The sequence below is a fragment of the Limanda limanda genome, chromosome 22 (genome assembly GCF_963576545.1).
Source record: "Limanda limanda chromosome 22, fLimLim1.1, whole genome shotgun sequence".
In the NCBI taxonomy this organism is placed as follows: Eukaryota; Metazoa; Chordata; class Actinopteri; order Pleuronectiformes; family Pleuronectidae; genus Limanda; species Limanda limanda.
Genome location: NC_083657.1, coordinates 15,795,953 through 15,814,846, shown reverse-complemented (window position 1 = coordinate 15,814,846; position 18,894 = coordinate 15,795,953). Strand labels below are relative to the sequence as shown.

The 18,894-nt window shown below is 38.8% G+C and overlaps 1 protein-coding gene across 2 annotated transcripts in view; it reads right to left on the bottom strand.

Annotated features, from left to right (window-relative positions):
- camk2d1 (calcium/calmodulin-dependent protein kinase (CaM kinase) II delta 1) overlaps window positions 1–18,894 on the bottom strand; it is an 88,306-nt gene that overhangs the window by 41,275 nt on the left and 28,137 nt on the right. For both annotated transcript variants that reach the window (XM_061066026.1, XM_061066027.1), the window contains exons 3-4: window positions 7,637–7,696; window positions 1,236–1,290 (exon numbers count right to left, since the gene is read on the bottom strand). In XM_061066026.1, coding sequence (XP_060922009.1) covers window positions 1,236–1,290; window positions 7,637–7,696 — 115 coding nt within the window. The remainder of the gene's footprint in view (window positions 1–1,235; window positions 1,291–7,636; window positions 7,697–18,894) is intronic.

Here is an 18,894-nt window from a genome sequence, read left to right as displayed (position 1 = left end):
TTTGATTAGTAAACAATAGCTGACAATATGCAGGAGAGGTGGAGGAATGAAGGAGATGGCGAGTCATGGAGGGAGACATTGAGGGAAAGAAAGAATATGAAGTTAAGTGATGGAGAAAAGCAACAATATACAATAGTGTGTTTCATATTTCAGTTATATATTGACAGCAGGAAATGAGACGGACAGCTCATATTTTATACTTCATAGAAACAACAGAATTTGGAGGAAACCAAGTTCATGAAATTTAAATGTGTCACACGGTTGGGATGGATGAGGGTTATTTCCCAATATCAATTTCATATTTCTCAGATCTAAATCTCTGCTCGTCAGTGATCTGATAACTGACCATAACATGGATTTAGTCTGTTTAACTGAAACCTGGCAGCAACAAGAGGAATTTTGTCGCAGCAATTGCCAATTGAGTCGTATTCTAGAGGTTTTTTCCAGCTAATGAGGGAGTTTTTTTTCTCTCCACAGTCAACACAATGTTTGCTTATTGTGGGATCTGTTGTTTTTTTCTGTAATTTGTATTCTGCACCTTTAAGTGCCTTATAAATGTATGTTTTGATTTGGCAATACACAAATAAGATTGTATTGAAAAATTGATCAGAATTCAATACAGAGTGAATCAAACACATTCACTTAGAGGCCGTCAATCTGGATTTAAATAAGTTATAATTCCCACTTGAATAGCAGGACTTCCTGGAGTTTTTACTGATTGCCTGGTAACCATGAACAAGAGTCCAGGTGAAGTGACTACACCTGGCCAAGAAATAGTCTTTCACATAATGTTTTCTGTTTTGCCAACTATTGTGCACTATACAGTGACACATATAGTAATATAGGAGTAATTCAGGCAAACAGGTTAGAACCAAAAAACAACTCTGAAGAAGAAAAAGTACAGGATACAGGGTCATAGAACCGTGATGCATTTCATGTGTCGCTCTCTACAACATTCAAAACAAAACAGTAATGGATGACATCAGCCTTCAGGTTGACAATGTGACCAAATAGCTAATAATGTGTTGTGAGTGTTTGATAAACCTTGATCCTGATCACCAGCTCTGACTTAGCTACCTGAGCTAACCTCACTCGAGGGAAACACTGGTGAGTTTAACCTTCTCCTCTGATAACCCTAGTAAGGATGCAGTGAAACCAAGCAAAATCTTTTTATTCCCTCATTATCTAGGTGAACTATCCCTTTAAAGCTGCAAAAAGAAAAACTGTGCACTTACAAGTCAAATATCAGATAGTGGAATCCTTCCTCTGATATGCTTTCATGGAGCCGCACTGTGAGAGAGGAGGAGAATGAGAGAAAAGAAAGTCAGTGTGTCATGTAAAATCCTGCTCAACTGAACCAGGTTGAACTGCCAAACCAGCAGCAAAGGGCAACTGTGTGAATGCCGAACCCTTCATTGAACCACAAACTGAGCACTGAGCACCAGGGTGCTGTTCTCAGTGTCAAGTGGGGTTAAGAGTCTTGAAGTGTTTGTTGTTATTACAGACACATTTGTTGGGTATTTTGATGCAGAAAGAATGATGTGCAGATATTCTCTCATTTCAAATATTCTATAGATATTTGGCTTTCTTATTTTTAAATCAAACTTTTTAATTTATGATAGACATTTGAGCAAAAACTAAGGGGCTAAGTATCTATTTAAATTATTCCTCAAAAGGACTGTTCATGCATAAAACCTGTTATTGGCACATTTAGAAGTTTAAATTGGAAATTGTGTCTGCTGAGGGGGATTTCTGATTGGATGGAACAACTCCCATCACCTGTTGAATTTAGAGTTATATTCAATTGCGAACAAGACCCGATACCATTGGCGGATTAACTGAGAGAGAGTCTCTATGTCATTCGCCCAAAGGCCTTTTGGCAAAGATGTGTCTGGTGAAGTGTAATTATAGAGGGACACTTTAAAAACACTATTCCTCTTAAGTGCAGGTCCTCCAACCAAACCACATTTCACAGACACAGATTCTGCATCCATAAAAGCGCTAATGTCTAATCCAGTCACACGGATCCCGACAGCAAGTTTACTAATATGCCAATGAGCATGTTCAGTACTGGTCTTTTTAAGACACAGGCAATATGATGTTGTTGAATGATAATTTGCCCTAAAAGCTCTTAAATTACATTTACTTACAATGCATCACTGTCAGTTACAGCATTTAGATCCAAATTACCCATGCAACTATAAATTAATTATCAGTGTCTGTTGCTCTCCTGCACAACTTTCTCAGCTACTTTGTCGTGATGAACTCTCAAATGTCGGCAGAGCCAGGAATATTATTTTCTGCATCTCTCCGTGTGTTCTCGGAGCAGATTCAGACACCAGTATATAAAATGAATTATTGACAATATTCACTTGCATTCTCTCCCAGACATTCAAACATGCTGCTAATATGAACCAATATTAATCTACACGGTTTTAATAGTTCAAAAGTATTTGATCGATTTATATTGAAGAAAAATAATGTTCTATTTAATTATGTCTTTTTTTACGATTTACATGAATTAGACCAAACTTGTATAGTGTCCAGAACAGAAAAAGTGAAGCTTAGTATTTAAAGCCACTAATGCAGTTCAGACATTACCTGAACATAATGTGTTGCTCAGGTGTTATTATGTTTAAAGATGTTAAGCAGAAATTAAAGTCATGTTTAAAGAATGTACCCTATAAAGGCTTTTAAATGTATCACTATAAATGAGTTAATGTTTTATGGTGCTCAATTAACATGTCGTCTCAAGCACAGTGATTAATATAACAAGCTTAATTTTAGTTAATATTGCAGTGAGGTTCATTTAAAAAACATTATACTAAAATAAGACAAAAAGTGCAGTGTTGCCTCTTGAGAAATTGCCACGAAACGTTAACTTTAATTGTTGGTCATGGTCTAGATCAGGGTGCAGATCTTGGAATTTCTTTAACCATCACATTTTAACATTATGAGATATGGCATTTGTTGATTTCTCATTGGTTTCATTCATGGATCTTGATAAGAATATTTTTTTGGGGCATATTTAGAGAACTGATATATAAGAGTATGTGCAGATTGTTGGGACTTGGCCGAGGTATGCTTTATGTTCTTAAGTGCCATTCTACTATATAAAGTCTTATTTGACAGTGTGTATCATAATGAAACTCCCATGCTTCTGCATTTGGATTTACTGGCAGTATCACTCCTGTTCTATTTAAGTGCTCAAGTCTTGTGAATGAGCATGAATGTCAGTGTCTCTTTCTCTTTGCTCAAAAAGAGTAAGAAGTCGGGGTTTCACTGAGTCAATCAGCCACCCTGCCGACTGGATATGAAACTAAATGGAATAAACTGACAGAGCCAAAGGGGAAACTAGCATGGACTTAAGTACAGAACCTTCTGTGGCAGAAGCTGACGGGGTTAAATATACTTGGTTGGTCTCACTTTATTTTCATAGAATTATTTAACCTATTTATTAGTAAGACACAAATGCACTGAACACCTAGAGGAATAATAAAGTATGTTACAGCCTCACTGCACTCAAAGTGCACTCTGATATGCAGAACTGAAGCAAAGCCTGGTGCTGATCTCCGAAGCCAACAAATCAATCCAACACTACGTTTGCACCTCGGTATCGTTATCATCATAGACTGTAAATAAAAAATGACAATGCATCTTTAATTTCTCCCACTACCCAGAAATGAACCTGATACATCTCGAATAAGAACAAATGTGATTCTGGAATTATATTGAGGTACATGCACTCACAAAACAGAGCATTTCCCCGTTTTAATATAATAAACTAACTTTTTAGAAAAATTAACACTGTACGGCAAATAAATGAAAATGTGTAGAAGGTAGGGCAAATACCACGTTCAATAACACCTTGACCTTGAATTCTGCTCCAGAAACAGATTGATACAGACAGATGGACACGCTCACCACTCTATCCCTCACATTATACATGGGAGGATAATAACTGAACTCCAGAAAACACTGTGGCAAAAGTCTGCTCATGTTGCTCCAGCAGTGACCTGTGCATATTACAAACGGCCCCTGAGAATTTCATGAGCTGTAGTTAGCAAGCATCGTTATGATTCTGCTAATGAACTGTGCGTATTAGCAGTTCAATGAGACAAGAACATACGGATGGAACATTGTGACTGACAGGTCAAATCAAATCAGTCTTAATCTGAGTCTAAACTTTGATTTATGTTATTTACAGTGAGAACTTATGAAGTTAATTGTTCTGTATCAGGATTCTCCAGTATTTAGAGCAACTAGCTTGACAAACAAGATGAACAAAAATAGGTAGGTTATACCCTTTGAGATATTTATGTGCTATATAACAAAAAGGCTTTCTTTTAAAGGTTGAAACTTAGTGTCGGAAACCTTGAAATCTAATTGAAATTGTTGAAAATTGTTTAAGGGGTAGAAACTACGTTTTGAAGCATTGCACGTTTTTATATGCTGAACATTTTTTTAATACCTGCAAAAATTATTTTGTTTTCATGTTTTCCTCTCGTTCCGGTCTACGTCTATGGATCCTGACTTTTTTTCAGAGGGTGCAGATGTGCATCTGCAAAGTTTCACATTAAAAAGTTGCTCAAACTTTTTTTTACTGGCATACGTGCACCACTTTTTAAATCACCAATTTCAAGGGAGAAAAGTCAAATACACATTAATGTTTGCAGAGATTGGATTTTTTTTAAGCCCATCCAAACATTATGCAATTATTCAAAACTTAGTTTCAATCATGTAACTTTTTGTTGGATGCATGATATTTATTCCAAAACACTCGTTTCAGTTATTTCACTACATTGTGACTTCTAGTCTTCTCTTTTTAGCAGCAGGTTATGAGCATAATTTTGATTTGTGTGTTTACTTTACTGTTCAAAGCTTATCCTACATGGATTTAATAAGGGACTCGAAGGGCTTGAGATTTGATATGTAGATTCAATATTGGTTTAATTTAATGGAACCCCACCCCCGACCAGTCAGGTTAATAAGTGATCAATTGCAGTTAGGAGCCACCGTCAAGCAGATCTAAACAGGCAGTACAGTGGAAAGCTCTGCCACAATTGATTTTGTCTCAGTTTCAATAACATATGATTGATTTGTGTTTGGCCTCTTATCGGGCCAGCAGGGAATAGCTCATCTGCTGGTTTCAATTTTTTCCCCGGTAATATGGACTCTGTAATAATAAACTAATACCTTTGGTTGTGCTGTGGGTGTCTGACTGACTGTATGAATGTGAAATAGTGTCCTTTAGGAAAAAGCTGATTCCAATTTCAGGGGTTAAGAGAAGTTCAAGAGAGGTCAGGTTGTAAGATGATGGATTAAACATTTAAAAAGATTTTTTGACATTTGTTTGCCCATCTCCTGAACTACATCTAAGAGATCTCACGCTGTAATCGATATTCACTGCACACAGAGGGAGTGAGACTTCATTGTCTACTCAAGACACTGTGTCTTGTATAGAAAATATATGTTAGCTGGTGCATAAATATTTAAAAAAATAAATGTATTTACATTTTCTACCCTATAATAATAATAATCGGTATTGATCCCAAAATACATCAACAGGTAGGCTTTATTCTGTTAAGACTTTCCAAAAGCAAAAATATAAAGGGAAACTACCATGCTGCTATAAGCATCCCAGTCAATTTACCCAATAAGCCAACAGAACAGGGCAGTTTCTGTCATTCCTTGTTGCACCTTAAGATGGAAGTTTTAGCCAGGGACCTAGCGACGTAGTTTGGGCCGGGGATTTAGCAGCAGTGATTTGGCACAATACCATATAAATAGTGTCCAGTGCATGTTTGAGATCCTTGTACAGCGTCCTAGTTTCGAAGTGAGACATCTGGAAATATTGAAATCTGAGACATAGACGACGTTTTCAAACACCTGACGAGACCTGATTGATGCAACAATTACTGATATACATTCCAATGTTACATCCGTGAGAGATTTGAGAACAGGTAGTTTCACAGGTGTTGTAGCAGAGGACTGGGCTCAGCATGACAGTCAAACTGTTAGCTGAAGGAACATGGCAACAAAGCTATAAAAAATATCCAACAGGGCAACTCACAAAGATTGGCAGCTATTCTTAGCTTTCCTATAAATGTCTTAGATAAAGTTTCTTCAATGGTCACAATGGCAGACCTTTAAAAGAATGCTCCTAGAGAAACATGTTGCAGACCCTGACTGTTGCATGTGCTGTGATATTTCAGGCCTTTCGGCTGAGAACTGTAACATTGGTGTAATAGTGTTAATATCAAGAACAGTTAACTGCAGAAATTGATGTTTTATTTGCAGTATTTGAGTTTAGTTTTTGTGAATTAAAAAAACTGAATTTACATAAGGTTTATTAGTTCTATTTAAAATAATTCACATATGGATGCTTGTTGTTAAAATGTACAGGAGCAAAACAATGTATTCTTAAAATGTATTTTTAAGTAAAACCATTTTGCAAAATGTTTAGATCATGGACTTTAGTCAAATTTGTTACTCTCATGTCACATATCAGTATCACAGAGTTATTTTCCTAAATTACTAACCGTCAAGCAACTGGACCCATGACAAACAGTTAATATTTATTGAGTTATTTTGTGTTGACTGAAAACTAACCACCTCTCAACGCTGTCTCTGTAAAATGTGAAATAACTATGTTAAAGTGAACTAAAGCTTAGACATGGGAACCCAGACCTCTCTACAAATAACCCTCTTCTTTCTAAAGCCTACGTGGTGAGATGTTGGTGAGTCGATTCCTGACACCAGGACAATAGAGGAGTGGACCAAATAACCCCCTATCATCCATTCGTTTGTCGCCACCGCCCACTCATCAATCGTTTTCCCTTAAAGCATAAAAGGGGGCCAAACAACCAATAAATGCCAGTTTTCAATGTGTGGCAAAGTCACTGCTGAGGTGGTAATTATAGTCATTAGGCCTCTGTGGGGGGGGGGGGGGAGCAGATCCACAAGCCTGGGTTCAGCATTATTTGAATATACTAAACTCTACAACCTGGCTTAAGGCAGAACTAATTTCCATTTACAGTAAAGAGTCTGTATCCTCATTTCCTTGCATTTTGTGGGTCTGTCTTTCTCTTGTGCACTTTCACTCTGTCGCCATACTGGTTTTATTGGGGCTACTAATATGTTTTGGGTTAAAACAGAATAAAAACAGAATTTAAAATGATCTTTGTCCAGATGACTATTTTACAACTACTGAGAAAACATATTACATGACGTTTCACATGCACTGCTCATGTGCAGGTTGGTAGGAAGCAGATTGTCTAGTCTGCAGTTGGTTGTTTAGCAGTGTGGATGTTGTCATGTTAAGGTTAGTGTACATCTCTCTGTAATAAATGCTAGTTTATGAGGACCCCCCCGCTTTACCTACATGGAGGGTCTAAGTTTAGTTTAGCATGATGTTGTATGTGGTCGCCATTCCTGTAGGTGAGGAATATTCTTTGGCTTCTGTGTAGATACAGTATGTAGTCAAAAGCAGTTAAAAGGAAAATGTATAAATATGAAATGGTATGTTTTATAGGTCTCTGGAACCTCTTGTATGTTTTTAAACACATGGAAAAATAACTCTTATGACATAAGACATAATGACAGACAAGGTAAACAGAAGGGGAGTGCAAGTTACCGATGTTGGGATGCTTGAGCAGACGGCAGATCCGGGCCTCTCGCTCCAGCTTCTGGTGATCTGTAGAGACAGAAAAAGAAATAATGAAACATCTGTCGCTTGTGTCAGGGGGGAGCCCTCCCGCAGTTCTTCAAACCTCTCCACGGAGATTCCACATATTAAACACCGCCCACCTCTCCCTCCTGCCGGGAACAGATGAGCAGTACGAGCAACTGTCACAGGTCATTACAGTAAACAGAGGACAGGGGATTAATCCAAAGAAAATGTCTCCAGAATTAGTGCTAATGCAGTAAATGTTCAAATCAGCATATTGAGGTCACAATATAAACCAGCTCTATGGCTCATCACACCTTCTCTGCTCATTCACACAAATACACATTTATTACACTGAAGAATAGGATTGGCATTGTATAATGACTGAATAATAAAGAAGATTAAGACCACAAATATATCAAAGCTATACGGCCTGTGACCAATATGCCTTCATTATGAAGGGTAACAACAACTGTAGCCGTCATTCTTTTGAGAGCTTTGACTAAGTTACAGTTCAGCCTCTACTGATGTGATCATTGTTTTAAACCCAGCTCTCCCCAGTACATGAAAGTGAAACACTGCTTTGGAGCAGCCCTTTCATTCACAGCCTACCAAACCAAAGCAAAGCCAAAGAGGCTAAGCTGGAAGTATTGGCACATTTATACGCGTTGTTGGTGTTGTGTGTTAATAGATAGCAGTAAAAAAAGGATTGATCATTGCAGATATATCCCTGCAGTGATAAATGCATCTGGAAGGATGAGACACAAAGACTCGAGACATGTAAAAAACGAAAATCATTTGTTCAAAGAGGCAGAGAACTAGCAATGTCACAGACTACTCTCCAGCTCTGTGGCACCATTCAACGAAGCAGTCAGTCAATCATTTTCTACCTTGTAAATAAATTCTTACAAGAGTCTCAGACATGACATTTACTGTTGTAAATGGAATTAGTGGTACAACAAATTGGTCTCAACTCAATGTCCCACACTTTCCCACCTTAAACTCTAACACATGGTCGTCATCAGCAACGTTGGGATTGTTGAGTCAAACTTAACAATCAGCTGGCATGTCAACAGATCCCCATCATCATGTCAGAGATATAACTGGAATGTGTGTGTGTGTGTGTGTGTGTGTGTGTGAGTGAGTGTTGAAGCTCAATGAAAAACAAACCACCTATTGTGAAGAAAAACATAGAAATCACAGACCCAAAATCAAGATTAGGTCTAAATAGTATAAATATAACTATTTTGACTTGCTTATTTGGTAATGCAACCATTATGAAATGTATAGTAGTGGTCTGTTGCCACTGACAATGTGTCATAAAAAAGCTTATTAACCAATTGACATTTATATATGATCAGGCCCCCGTGTTGTTCAATCCAGGTGCTGTATTTGATCTCTGTTTGACAAGCCTTTTTATTCATTAACTATGAGCATGTGAAGTGTATAAACGTTAACATCCACTTACAGAATTTGCTCTTCTGTGAAGTACATTCACACAGTGGAGTTTTTTTTATTTTTTTAACAGGTTCTGTCCTGTGCCAACTCTAAATCACACATCCTCTCCTGCCACACAGAGCAAACATCACAGAACAGTAGAGTTGTTGTAGAGCAAACAGCTGTAGCAATAATAGATTTGTTTCCCTGAGTTTCAGGCAAATTAAATTGAGAGGTTGTTTTCAAGGTGGGTTCTAAGCAAATACACTCTGAAACAAGGATGACAACAATTTTACTAATGTGCCCTGGAAACAAAAAAGCAAATCAAATGTTTTATCAGCACTTTGACTTTACTTGATTATACTGAATTAATATTATAAGCAATAATGTACAAATAAATGAAGCAAACAGGTCGAATGATCTTCATATGCAATGGCGGAATAAACCGTCACCCATTTAATACCCCACTTACACCTGCAAATACAATAGGTTACAATGTGACAAACCTTGACCCCCTGAAAGTGCAGGTGTCAGTGTACCCAAAACACACTGAGGACATCTCTTGATCTGAATACAGTAAGAACAGGAGGTGATCCTCTCACTACACCGATCTAAAAGCAGGATAACACATTAACATAGCTTCTCTGATAGGTACTATATAAACGTAATCGGGTAAAATCAAGTCTAGATACAATCTGAAATTGAGACCAAGATAATACCAGGTGTAAATTATTTCTAAGCGGTGTCACCAGGTTCATCAGAGGGTTTTCAGGATGTTGAATTAATGAACACCAAGTTACCAAAAAGACTTTTAAATATTTAACAAACAGCTCTTGTTGAAGTATGTATTATTCACCATTGTGGATCAGAAGTGGGCATGAAACCGCCACATTAAACTATGAAAATGGAGGTACAGTGTCAGGTGGAGCTCATGTGCAACCACAGGACACCGCCTTAAAACAACGTCCTAATACGGCAGGCTGTTTAACCACCAATGACATTCATGGATATTTGAGAAAACACATGATCACTCGTAACCAAGCTACCACCAAAGTCTCTTCCTTTTTCTAGAACCAATGCAGAGACAATATTGAGATACTGACACACTGCTATCACAGGGATCCAGCTCTAGGTAATAGCATTGATCAATTTGATTGAACAGTTGATTGATTCCTGGTCCAGACTGAAACACCTCAACAACGACAGCTATAAAAACCTATTCATGTTTACCGGACAATAAATCCCCATAACTTTGATGATACACTGACTTTTCCTCTTGTACCACATTGAGGCTGATACTTTTTAGTTTGGTTGAAATATCTAAACAACATTTGCACTGATTTCAGTGACGTTTACTTTTAACACTCATGTTCCCTCTCAAGACAAATTTCAAGACATATGAGCCAGTGGTTGTAGAGTTGGTCAAGAAATAAAAAGAAACTGCAGTAGAGATATAGAAACAAGAGCATCCACAACCAGCACCCATGTTTCGCTCCTCTGTGATCCTATCTTGGCTGCAATCAGATGTCATGGCACCATCTCTAATCACACCTTGGTATACAAGTCTCTTAATCCTTACAGCACCAATGACATGTGCTTTCACAAGGGTTGCAATCCTTGTAGTCACTGGGTTGAAGACAACTTCCCTCCATTTCTCCACATCCCCATTTCTATCCAACCCTTGGCCTGCTCCTAATCTGTGATGTAACAAGATTGACACTCGCGATCTCCAACCACAAGCAACTGGTCTTTTCCTTCTATACTCTGTCATTTCCTTCCTTTGCTACACTGTCTTCATTATCAGTCTGCTGCATGTTATTTGGAGCTATTACATGGATCTTTCTAGTAACATCCAAAATTCGGTATTAAAATGTATATATATATATATATATATATATATATATATATATATATATATATATATATATACTCCTGATCAAAATCTTAAGACCAGTTAAAAAATTGCATGAATTTGCATTTTGCACTGTTGAATCTTAGGAAGGTTCTAAGTAGAGTTTCAAAATGCAAAAAGAAGAAATGGGAACAAGAGCCCAAAAGTTGTGAGCAGGCAATTTATTGCGACCACAGCTCAAAAAAACCCAAAAACCTCCTAAAACAGAAATTAAAGTGTCAAAAACTGACTCAGTAATGAGTAGCTCCACCATTATTGTTGATCACTTCAAAAATTCGTTTTGGCATGCTTGATGCAAGTGTTTCCAAAAGGCTAGTGCGAATGTTGCGCCAAGTGGTGAAGATGGCTTCACGAAGGGCATCCACTGTCTGGAACTGAAAACCATTTTTGTAAACTTCCCTTGCCATCCATCCCCAAATGTTCTCAATTGGATTAACATCAGGGGAACACGCAGGATGGTCCAAAAGAGTGATGTTATTCTCCTGGAAAAAAGTCTTGGTCAGACGGGCATTGTGAATTGGAGCGTTGTCCTGCTGAAAAACCCAGTCGTTACCACACAGACGAGCCAGCTGCTGTTTGACGCCCCTGCACAACCTGGAGCTCCATTGTTCCATTGAAGGAAAAAGCACCCCAAATCATGATGGCGCCCCCTCCACTGTGCCGCGTAGAAAACATCTCAGGTGGCATCTCCTTGTCATGCCAGTAACGTTAGAAGCCATCAGGACCATCAAGGTTAAATTTTTTCTCGTCAGAGAATAAAACTTTCTTCCACCTTTGAATGTCCCATGTTTGGTGCTCCCTTGCAAAGTCTAAACGGGCAATTTTGTGGCGTTGAAGGAGACGTGGCCTTTGAAGACGTTTCTTGTTTTTGAAGCCCTTCCTTCGCAGATGCCGTCTGATGGTTATTGGGCTGCAGTCAGCACCAGTAATGGCCTTAATTTGGGACGAGGATCGTCCCGTGTCTTGACGGACAGCTATTCGGATCCTCCGGCTCAGCGCCTGTGAGATTTTTTTGGGTCTACCACTTGATTTTTTTGTTCCATAACCCTGAGGATCTTTTAAGAAATGCAAAATGACTGTCTTACTGCGTCCAACCTCAGCAGCGATGGCACGTTGTGAGAGGCCTTGTTTATGCAGTTCAACAATCCTACCACGTTCAAAAACGGTGAGCTTTTTTGCCTTTGCCATCAAGAGATCTTCACAGTGTGATTACTTGACAGGAAATTACATGAAATCCAAATTTTTGCACAGATTTTGGCTTTTAAAGGCTCTGGTCTTAAACTTTTGATCAGCTGATGAACAGCCTATTTGAGTTAAATTGTTGTTTTCAACAAATTACCTGCACACAACTTTTGGTCTCTTGTTGCCATTTCTTCTTTTTGCATTTTGAAGCTCTACTTAGAAACTTCCTAAAATCCAACAGTGCAAAATGCAAATTCATGCAATTTTTTAACTGGTCTTATTTGTATAGCCCATATTCACAAATCACAATTCGTCTCATAGGGCTTTAACATGGTGAGACATTCTCTGTCCTTAACCCTCAGCAAGAGTAAGGAAAAACTACTAAAAACCCTTTAAACAGGTAAAAATACGTAGAAACCTCAGATAGAGCCACATGTGAGGGATCCCTCTCCCAGGACGGACAGAAGTGCAATAGATGTCAAGTGTAGGAAAACATCATTGGGATTAAAGTTTTTAGCAGCATTGATGAGGGTAAACATTTTAAAGGATAACTTCAATACTATATATCAAGCAGTCCTGCTGCAATCATAGTCTAAGTAATATATGTGGGACCCTACCACACAAGATGCAAGTGTTTATAAAACCTAACCCTTACCCAAAAGTATCAGAGCTGGTGTTGAGCATGATTTATGGCTGCGAGATCCTGCTAACACATCAAGCTGTTAAGTTTTATTTAGGACTGCAGACCTATGACTAAGTTGACTAAAAATAAGTTTAAGAGCAAAACTTGAGTTTGTTTCAGTTTTTTTGTATGTATTTGACTCAGACTTTTGCTCTCTATTTTCATTGAACAGAAGTTCCTCCGGCAATAAAAATAACTGCGGCTGAAAGGCAACACGGATTTTATGCAATCCTTGGCTGAAATCCGATGTCTTCAGCAGTTGTATGTTTAGAGTTCTTTAAGGACATGCACACAGGTACACTGTTCAGTGTTTGTTGCCTATGTTTAGTCTGTGTACAACTCACATCTTTGCCAAAAATGACTTGATTTTTCCCTCTAAAAAGACCCATAGGTAAAACATTTGAATAAATAATATGCAAGATACATAACTCCTTGTATTGTTTATTTACACATAAACATGTCTCTTAGAAATATCTACATACATACTGCTTCAACATGACGTGTGTGGCTGGTGGAGTTATGCACCCGAGTTTGAACCTTTTAGAGCATTTAGATCTAGAATAAATTGGTTCAGAACCAGAAAAGTTAATTCCCAGCTAAAACCAAAAACTAACAAATATTCTATAGGTTCAAAAGAGCTTATTTTGGCATTATTCAATACCCTTCATTAATGAGACATCCTTGATTACAATGGTTCATCTCAAAACTGGTGGGAATGTCGGTGGGTTTGTTGGGTTCTAAAAATGTAAACAGAATCAGTTAAGAAACCTTATCCTAAATAGAGATTATTTGCTGGAAAAATGCTATTAGGCTTATGCAAGAACTTGACAGGAAGACAGTTGGAGTAGTGAATCAGCCCTTGGTCTGAGACAGACATCAGACACAAATAAAAAAGCTAGGATTCACAGGCCGCTACACCTCATCACAGCACAAAAAGCATTTTTAACCCCTTGATGTTTCACAATCACGAATCCAAGACCTTGGGGTGATTCACTCTGATGCTGACCCATTTAGAAAACCCACATTAACTCTCAAACATCTTCACCAAGCCAGAGAAAACGAGGACAGCAGCTATTTTCAAGGCAGAGGACTGATCAGATGAACAGTACTGCAAAGCAGCACATCTGGCTCCTCATCCAGAGCCTGCAGGTTCAGTCACTTAACAAAATAATCCCTCAATGTGCCCAGACAGTCATTACTGTCAAAAATCATCACAAAAGTAGAACATTTCCAGAAATCCATTACCTCATTTAAAAAAAACTAAAACATTCTTTCAATCTACTGACCTTTGACCACTGAGTAAGTAGAAGAAAGGATCCATCATTCCTCATTTTTACTTGCTGTTATTTAAAAAATAGGTAAAAAAGAAATACAGTTTTTAGTAATGTGAGAATTTGTTACTTTTTGTCTTGATACACCATAAAAGAATAAACAAGTTATCAGATAACGTCATCGTGGATTTTTGGAACCTGTCAGTAGCATTCTGAGCAGTTTTCAATCATTTTACATAACAAATAATAGAGTTAACTATTGGAAGATAATACATTTATAGTGTAAGTAATATCCCTTTGTATGAAAGCCTGTTGTACCGTTCATTCAAACATCCATCAGTTCCTCACAACTGAAGTTAAGAAACAGATGCATCAAAAGTTCCTGCATCTGAAAGTGTGATAAAAGTCATTGCTCCTACTCTTTTCCCCAAGGAATATTTCTTGGGTTCCTTGTCGAGGCACGTAGTGATGTGCTGCAAGAATACATATTTTTTATTCATTAATGTTTACATCACAAAGCCGGTTCAGTCAGCCTCAGACATTGAGAAACAGGAAGGAACCATTTTCTTTTCACCTTTAGGAACCATTTTTCAAAAGCAGTTTTCTATCAACACCATAAATAAGTGGTAATCCTGAATGCCAAAACTAAGTAAGTTGCGAGCTCTTTGGTTTCTTGTTCAAGACGGCTGGGGAGTCCAAACACAAAACTTTAGCATACTGGCTCATGAATAAGAAAATAACTTGAGGGCTGTAAGCAAGCGTCTCACCAACAATGTGTCGATCCTCATTGCGCAGCCTTACAGAGAAGTAATAGGTCTGACACATGGATCTTTTCTGATGCTAGAGCTGACAATCATGATTAGCAATCATAATCATCATGGATTTATTTACTGGTGGAGCTGCTATGCTCTGGAGACTCGTGTGTAGGTGTAATTGCAGGAATGGTAATAAGAGGGCCCTGTCAAAATGCAATTAGCAGTAGTTATCTAGGATCCTTGATGTGTGCAATGATGTGTGCCGATCCCTGTGTGTTGCCTGCACATAAGTTGACGAGGGGTTGAACAGAGGGAGTCAGCTGCTTTCTTATGGGAATAGTAAGAATAGCAAAACCTTTCAGCAGCAAAAAAATGCCCTGTGCGCTTCAGACTAAACGTTGTTGGATCGTCCCTTTCCTGATGACCGAAATCAGAGGGAGAATCCAAAAGTCATAATATCTTCACGCAAAAGACTTCGGCAAGAATACCGACATGTGGAAGAAGGCTGTTTAACGTTGGGAAACATTTTCTTGTCAAGGCCAATTTCAATGTTAATGACATCGCTCGAGGGCCATACTGAATAACTGAATCACAATAATGTCCCACTGATCTTTCTAATGTGAATGCTAGAATTGCTTCTCTTTGGCAAAGGATCTAATGTCAGATTATAGTGATGATGATGCTCCTAGTGGAAACAAGGCTCCTTCACAGCTTGTCACATTGCCATAACATTGTCTCTGTCAAGAGACGGATAGAGCCCAGGGTTATCCCCATTTGTACGGTTCATCACACCAGGTCTATGAAGACATGCAAAAGACAAAGCTCTTGGAGAAAGGCTGCAGCAATATAATGCAAACAGGAAGAGGCTTTGAGTGCAGGTCTTCTGCCCAACCTTCAATTGTGGTTACTTTTGCTTTTGAGATGCGATAATGAAAAAGTAACCTTGGGTGTTGCATGATATTTCATTCTCAGCCTTGTTTGTCGTAATGTTTTTAATGTGCGACGAATACAATGACAATCTGGGCTTCCTCAGAGACCAATTCCTGTGGTACAGCAAAAAACACTTAGACACACACTGCAAACATGGCTAAGTTGTAGCCCAATCGCACTGGCCTAATTTAAGCACCAGAGGATTTTCCAACCAGAGGCTAGACCGTAGCATCTTAGAGACCACACAATGTTGTCCAAACCATAGATGGCTGATGTTGCCCTCATGGTAACATGGGGTAAAAAGGGCAGGGAAATAACTTAAATACAACATGTGAGATGTCTGGAAAAACCAGCAATTCAAAAGCATCAGCAAGCTTTCTCAGTGACAACTCAAGGCAGAGAAGAAGGGAAGATGGAGCATTAGTACTGTATGTTTGTGTGGGAGACGGCATCTATTTAAGCTCCATCTATCGTATTTCCATGCCATATTTGCCTGCCTGTTAGCACTAAAACAGGAAAAACAAGAAGCATAGACATCATGGAGTGCATCAGTAGAGAGAGAGAGAGAGAGAAAAAACACACAGATGTGACGTGTATGAGGCTAAAAATAACCCACGCCAGGAAACCACAGCACATGCCCACACACAAAAACGCACAGAGACGGACTGATGCTGCCGTGGGCAAGAGCAAAGAGCAGGTGTGACTAACATTCAGAGTGTTTTGCCTGGATTGAGATGAAGGTGAGGAGGGAAGAAGGTGAAAAAGACTGTTAGGGGCTGGACAGATTCTGAAAAACTGTCATTTGCACTCGTCATTGGTAGCAGATATTCTTAATCTTGCTACTTTTATTCAGCCATCATCCCTACGTGACAAGAGTGAACTTTGGGATTTCTAAAAGGTTAAAAGGGAAAATTATGTGAAAATCCCTGCTGCGATTTTGCTAATCTGGAGCCAAAATGTATCTGCTGCTCACATAAGACACGGATGAGTAGAGATTTTCAGTGAGTGCTTAAAACCAAACTAATGGTGAATATAAACTTATATTCTCTGCACCCATACCGTACTGTATGATCATTCATCAATCACCTTCTATAAGTTTTCCATTCTCGCTCTGACAAGCAGCAAGATGCCTGTCAGTGGACATTAAGCCGTGCAAATTGTCAGACCAGTGCTCGACCAGCAGTAAAGTAACCTCTATATATTCCCTTTTAGCATCCTACAGATACTTTCTACCCGGCTATTCAAGCTATGGTGGCACGTTGATATGACAAGTCAGCGTGATGGCAGGCAGGTGGCACAGCTGGGAGGAAGCTGCTGTCAGCGCGCTGCCAGCTATCAACAGCAGCCAGACACTCTGACGCCATCAAGAGCAGTCAGTGTGACATCCATCATAATCCTGCATCTGACAGTCCAGCCTCCTGACACACGCCACGCACTCATCTCTCCGTTCTGATGAACTGGAGTCTGTGAGGATTATATGACATAATATCTGTAAATTGATACTCAGAAGACTGGTGATAAGAGGAAAGACTTGTAGTAGTGTTTCTGAAAATGCAGGATTGAATACAGACTATGGTGATGTACACAAAGCCTATGGGTTTTCACCACCGTTCTTTACTATCTTCTTTTTTTTTTTTTAAATACTAATAGCCAGATTGCAATTACAGGACATGTACTGATGGCTTGGACTGTTCATGTGATAAAGTTGATGTAGTGTAAACAGGAAGAGGACAGGCCCAGCTGTTAGACAGAGAAGGAAGGAGGGGGAGGCTGGACGCACCAGCTGGGTTTCTGTGCCGAGTAGTTTTTCCCAAGGGGCAGTGAGCGAGGGATGCTCTTTTTCTTTATTTAATGATGCCCTGGACAACTCTGCATTGTCAATGAAACATTTTAACATGTCCGCAAATGTGAGATTTACTAAGAGATGGTTTTTAACATGAATCCATTCCCCATTTTTCCCCAGGCTTAAATCCTACAAAAGATAGGAATCAAAATGTCTTGTGTTGTTATCTGGTGTCATCATCATTGCACTATACAACTTAATTTCTTGACTTCAGTGACATGTGTTAAATTGCAATAACTTTTGCAACAAATAACCAATCATCTGTCATCATATGGTATACATTACGTCACAATGACTTCATTCTGAAAAGGCATTAGTACAATATTGCTTATTGAGGTATATACAGCACATTTAAATTGGGGAAACATTACCATCATCATTAATCATTAGCTGCTATAATGCATGTTCCAGTAAAATTAGTTGCAAAGATAATATTACAAGGATAACTAAAAGACAATGTAATCACATTGACTATATGGAGGTAAAATATGGAGAGACTGTTGACACTTTCATTTGTAACCCCCCGCTCACTCCTGTGACAAAGCATTAAACACAATGACTCAACAGTAACCCCACTACAGTGTCAAAAAACCAACACCTACGTGCTTTAACACTGTAGAGTCAACCATCACAAACCATGTCAAAGTCTGATGGTGTCGTTTGGGGTTTTGGTTCTCACCAGCTTTTTCCCCGGCAGCCTTGATTTAATGTACACTGATACTCAAAGCAGACAGGGATGAGGTGTCAAACTGTTTTAACAGCTCTTCAACTGCCTCTCACCTCAGGGCGGGTTACAGCTCATTTCATCTATCTCTGCACAGAGGAAGACGAGCTTCCCACAGACACTCACCCGAGCTCTGATATGGCACTGGCTTTTCTGCTGAAGGTCTGGTTTGATGTCAGTCTAGTACATGCGCCAAAAATACCCCTCAACTACTACTAGGGCCTACTACTCACACCCAAATGGGTGTTGAAAAGAAAAAAAATTGTAGTTACAAGAAAACCTTCATTCCACCATGAATGAAACAGGACACTGTATAGCCTGCTGTCCTGTAACCTCTCAGTACACAATGGGGAAAATCAGTCTCAGAATTCAATCGATTAGGTGACACAAAATGACGATATGATCAAAGACAGCTTTCAGACATTTTGACAGGACACTAAACTGGGACAAGCATACTGTGACATATGACATTTCATGGGTCCTCCATAA